Here is a 5,483-nt window from a genome sequence, read left to right on the forward strand (position 1 = left end):
TTGCGTGGTTCAGCCAAATCGCGATCCGGACGAATCAAATTCGTGCAATTATGCTTTGTCATTGGAGACAATGAAGAAGCGGAAACGTTGAAAGAATAATAGACGCTGCGTTAAAGTCATTAAACATGATTTTATACACTCAGAACGATTCGCGGTAAGTTCTTATCTCCGTCATCTTTTTCTTTGTCCATTATCTGATCTTTACATCTTTGTCTGAGTCGTTTGAATGACTAATCTCGGCTGGTCTGGTCCTTATGTAACAGCCAATGTAAAGGCTGAGCCTCGCGATCTCTCATGCGTGACGAGTTCTCCTCTTCCAACGATTCGCACAGATCGCTATCGTTGCTTCGTCTTTTTAGACGGACATTCAGTTTCATTGAGACACCCAGTATAGTGTCTCGAGACAACTCGCGTGACTTCTATTCCTCGCAGACCACTGAACTCCCGCAAGCTTAGCAACTGAACGCTCGCCTCGTGTTTCCAGTGACGACACGTGCACTCACACAGGAAACTTAATTGTGAGCGCGAAATAAATGGATTCGTATTAATACTGGCGCAATGGCGGAATTGAATCATCCCTACTCTGAACTGTTTCTCTGAACTATTTCATAGTTATATAATTTGTACTCAGAAATCGTGTACTGGAATTATAAATATCTATAGCACGATTATGTTCGATAGCAAGTATGTTTAGCGTAATGATGACATCTCATCAAATGTGTGTCAAATATATTAAAAAATAATCACTTCACTTTAATTTGACTACATTGTAAATTTAAAGAATTGCTCTCTCAGCGATCTGCAATTATTCCCTGAGCGGAAGTTTAAGTATGCGAGTTAATTGGAGCGTTTCACAAAATTTTAATGAGAGAAAAAACCTGTACTCTGCAAAATGTAAGGAAATATAAATAGTCAAGATGAATAGTCAAGACATGCCTTGATAGACGTGTTTAGAACCAATATATTTCTTTGCGATGATAAAAATTGAGCGGCGCTCGTTGTATTTATGACTTCTTGTAACCACCTGTGAAAAAAAAGGTAATTACAAGAAAGAGATAGTGAAAAAGAGTCAGACGACTGACCAAAATTATCAAGGTTGCCAAGCAGCTCAAGAACATGGGACGTACCAGACTTGCTGGAATAGCGGCGGAACCGAAGAACGGGACTGGAAAGAGGGGATGGAGAAACATAGTAGGGAGAGAACGGAAGGAAGAAGGGGAAACATGACGCGAAAAGAAGAGAGAGAGAGAAGAAAAAAGAGAAACTGAGAAAGATAGGAAGAGGAAAGGTGTCAGTTCGGGAAATTTCCATGACGTAGTTGCAGTCGTGCCACTTGCCATTGTCGTTAGACATGTCACGAAGCAATTGACCGAGCAAGTTAAACAATTTGGGGAGAAAGGAGAGACGTGTAATTTTAAAAAAGAAGTTTTGATTACGAAAGAAGGATAACCCATTTTGGTGTCGTCAGGATGGTGAGAGGAAACGATACGAGTAAAAACTAATCGGAACCACACGGAAGTAGAAAGGCTTACGTGAATGTCGATTTCTACGAATTCTGTTACTATAAAGAATTCTTTCATCACAAAAGTAGAAGATTTCAAGATTCGATCTAAGCATAGGTAACTGCTTATCCGTAATTGAATCAATAGTATACATTGTTTTTAAAAATCGTAATAAGTTTTAAGTTTTTAATTAATATAAAAAAGCAAAAGATGATATAAAAAAATCTAGTCTATTTAAGAAACAGAGAAAATATTTGAAATATTTCCAAGAATGCACAATTTCTACAATATTTATCACGTGAAGACAATCCGTTCTCGAGTTAAATTTAACCTGTGAGACTACTGTTGTGCAGACGGTTTGTTCACTACATGGCATCGATCGCCGATACAAAGTCAACGCACGGCCAGTGAGTCTCGAGGAAAACCACCTTCGTCGGCAATCGATCGGGGTCACAGCAGAAACTAGACATTCGATCAGACGATAAAAAGAACAATGTTTATTCATTCTGAACCGAAATGAGCAAAATAGAAAAATATTGTGCGCGTTAAATTTTGCTCGACAATAATCTTGAATAAATTTTTAATTTAAACTTAAATGACTTTAAAAATACAGAAAGATGTTATCTTTCTTATGTCAAAATCGTCCCATTTAAAAATGAGTGACGTTCAAAGAAGGTCTACATATGCTGACACAATCATGGAAAGCTAAATATTATTGAAATTTTAAAATAGCCGCATGCGTGATGCAAAAGTCGGTCAAAAATACACTTTTACGCCACAACCGACTTTCGCGTTCGTTAAAAGTGCCAAATTAAAGGAATCTTAATATAGAAAATTATTTCACTCTATAACGAAATGCACGAATATACAGTATTATCATGCAAATTCTCAGTACAGTTTTTTTTTCAAGGTAGTGAGAACATCCGGTGCGTTTATATTGTGATAAATAATGGAATATGACTCAATATGATGTTACCAAAAACAAATGGCATTGATGAATTGCAGAATCAAAAAAGTCGTGACGAAATAGATAGATAAATTGCGATAAGGCACGTTTTTCAATTCCAAAAAAATACGTGGCAATGACGCATCGCGCGTTACATTTTGAAAGAGAACGACCGCGATAATGATTTCTCAAGAAATGACAATTTTTATCAAACGTTTTATTCCACGATGACTCAGGAGATGACTATCTAAAATATTAGGAAATTCACAATTAATTGTTATAGCAAAGTATCAACATTGCGTTATGTGTTTCACGAGAATATCTCCTTATTTTAACAAAGTCATCAATTTATTATGCATACACATATATATATATATATTACATAACGTACAAAATAGTATATTAAGTTTAGACGATAAATGATAATTAGAATCATTCCAAAACTCCATTAGTACCGTAATTATCTTGAAACAGTTTTTACTTTAAAATAAAGAAACGGTCAGCAAAGAATTATATAATGCTAATTATATGTATATATAATAATTAATTTTAGGATCTAAATTTGTTATATTTATAAATTTGTTATATTTAATATTTAATGTTTTATAATTTGATATCCTTCAATTAAATTAATATTAAAAATAGATAAATTAAAATGATCTCATTAGATATTACTCAAAAATAAATTTTATTAAATTTTAATACGTTAGAATTAATTTTCAGAATTAAAATTCGAATGTAACGCGAAGCAGCAAGAAACGCGAAATAATCGCAGAAAATAATATGCCAACGGACCTCCTTATGATTCACTTAAATGCGTTCACCTAATTACACAATATTGCTGTCTACATATGCAAAATGTGCGTAATCGTCCGTGACGTTTCAAATTGCGCGTATCCGTAATGAAATGCATTACCTGATTCAAATCTTCCTGCATGATTCGTTCTTATCAATATTGCACGACAATTGAATTACTTAGTGCTTATAACAATATTTGGCGTCGTAGTTGTAGTTGTTATATATTTTTTTTTCCTTATTTTTTTTCTTCGACTGCGCGTATCTATTTCGCTTTAAGCATAAAAAATGCACGGAGTGTGTGGGAGTAGAAGTAGGTTGAACAGACTTAAGTAAGACTATATATATTGTACGCGTCGCTGACATTTCAGGGACTATGTTACGCGCAACCGCGCCATGTGGTGGCGATCGTATACATGCGATAAGAAACGCACGTTTATGTCAATGTCGTAAAATAACTAAGCAACTTTTGTACTGTCTTTTGTAATTAGCAATTCAAATTTAAATTCTGCAAGCGGCGCGTAATTTAACGGTGATTTAATGTAGTCGGCTGAAGAATTGAACGCTCGAGAAAGATCGTAACACGCAAGAGAGAAAATTAAGTATATTCTTTTAAAAGATACTGTTTTACATAATATATACTGCTAATATATCTGTTAATATCTATTAATATCTACTTTCAAGGATGAATATAAAAAATCATTCTGTTAATACGATTTTTATTTCATAAACGTTAATATTTTTGTAAATAGCATTTAAAATAATTTACGAAATATTTGATCTGTGACTTCTTTCAAAAGAAATATACACTTCAGGGAATAGTGTCTCTAAAAATATATACTTTTTTTTGTGCTATCTTCGTTTATAAAATCGATAAATCCAGCGCGTTGCGATATGCGATATCTCAATACTTTGATAGTAACCGCGTAAATTTTTACTTAATATAACATTAATCAATTGCGCAACGATTACACATATTTTAGGATTAGATTTTTGAGAAAATGTAAATTATAAATTTGATTGATAATTAATTAAGTATAAGATATTATTCAGTGACAAGTATAATGACGAATTATTAAATCAATCACTCACCTGTATTCGTCCGCCGTGCACCGGTACTCCGAGACCCTTCGTATTGTGTGACATTCTTGAATTTGTTTTAGTGCACCGATCGTTCTCTGGTCTCAGAAGACTGTCTAATTCCGAATATACAAACAGACGTATATAAATATATATATATATATAGCTGTATATATTTATGTATATACGATTCCTTCTGCTCCGTGCGGCGTCTGACGTCGAGATGAATGAGAACGCTGACAAAAACGCGGATCCGCTTCAAAATTCGCAACCGAGCCCGCTATTAATGGGGGAAGTCCGGCGCTCAAATGTATTCCCGCGTGTGAATATGTACGCACGTGTACGTGTTCACACGAATGAATAAGGAAAATTGTAGCGTTTTTATTATATGTAGACGGTGCGTCTACAATGTTGCGACAGGTTTCGCGGGTGCGCGACAATTTGCAAGGGTTCACCTCTCGGACGAGCCCGGTGTCGCACTGATCTTTCGTCCTCTTTTCACATCAACTTCCCTCCGTGGGTGCCGCGAGATCGGTATATTGCGTGGAAGTCGCCCCGCGGTGGGAGCAGCCGGTTAACGAAGGGTGGGGACCAAGTTGCTTTGCGAATACAAAGAAGAGGAGAGGGAGGAAACGACAAGGTAATATCAGAAGAACGTCGGGAATCCCTAAAAGAGCTTAAATCTCTGGAAAAACAAAACACCCGCGACCCACCCCTTTTTTATCGGGTTGCGAGGGTGCGATAATTATCAGTTAAGTATAAAAATAAGAATTTACAATACAATTTATAAAGGAATTTTTATTCAAATTGAATCCCGAAGTACGACGTAATAGATCGCGATCGGCGAAGAGACTCGCACGAGAATGACGATGCACGATACGAAAAGCCGCGGTTTCTCCCACTCCCTCGAACAGCATACCCTCTTCGTCCCTTTCGATGTTTGCCCCTCCCCGAGACAAGAACGCTTATAGCAACCTCCTGGCTGCTCGTCCGATCTGATTAGATCGCTCCAAGAGGCTCCCCTCTTCCCGAAAACGTATCATCAAACTCCATCATTACATCCTCCATCATCATTCGTTAACAATAACTTCTTATTTTACATTGTATTTTTTTATTCAAAAATATCAGCTTCGGCTTGTTTGTTGTGCATTTTGAACGAT

The 5,483-nt window shown here is 36.1% G+C and overlaps 1 protein-coding gene across 1 annotated transcript in view; it reads right to left on the minus strand.

Annotated features, from left to right (window-relative positions):
• The window catches only part of LOC108688326 (proton-coupled amino acid transporter-like protein pathetic), a 19,543-nt gene extending 14,389 nt beyond the window's left edge, over positions 1-5,154 (minus strand). Inside the window, exon 1 of the mRNA XM_018194536.1 lies at positions 4,336-5,154. Coding sequence (XP_018050025.1) covers positions 4,336-4,389 — 54 coding nt within the window. The 5' untranslated portion in view covers positions 4,390-5,154. The remainder of the gene's footprint in view (positions 1-4,335) is intronic.
• Positions 5,155-5,483: the final 329 nt, after the last annotated feature.

This window comes from Atta colombica, unplaced genomic scaffold (assembly GCF_001594045.1).
Source record: "Atta colombica isolate Treedump-2 unplaced genomic scaffold, Acol1.0 scaffold228, whole genome shotgun sequence".
Taxonomy (NCBI): domain Eukaryota; kingdom Metazoa; phylum Arthropoda; class Insecta; order Hymenoptera; family Formicidae; genus Atta; species Atta colombica.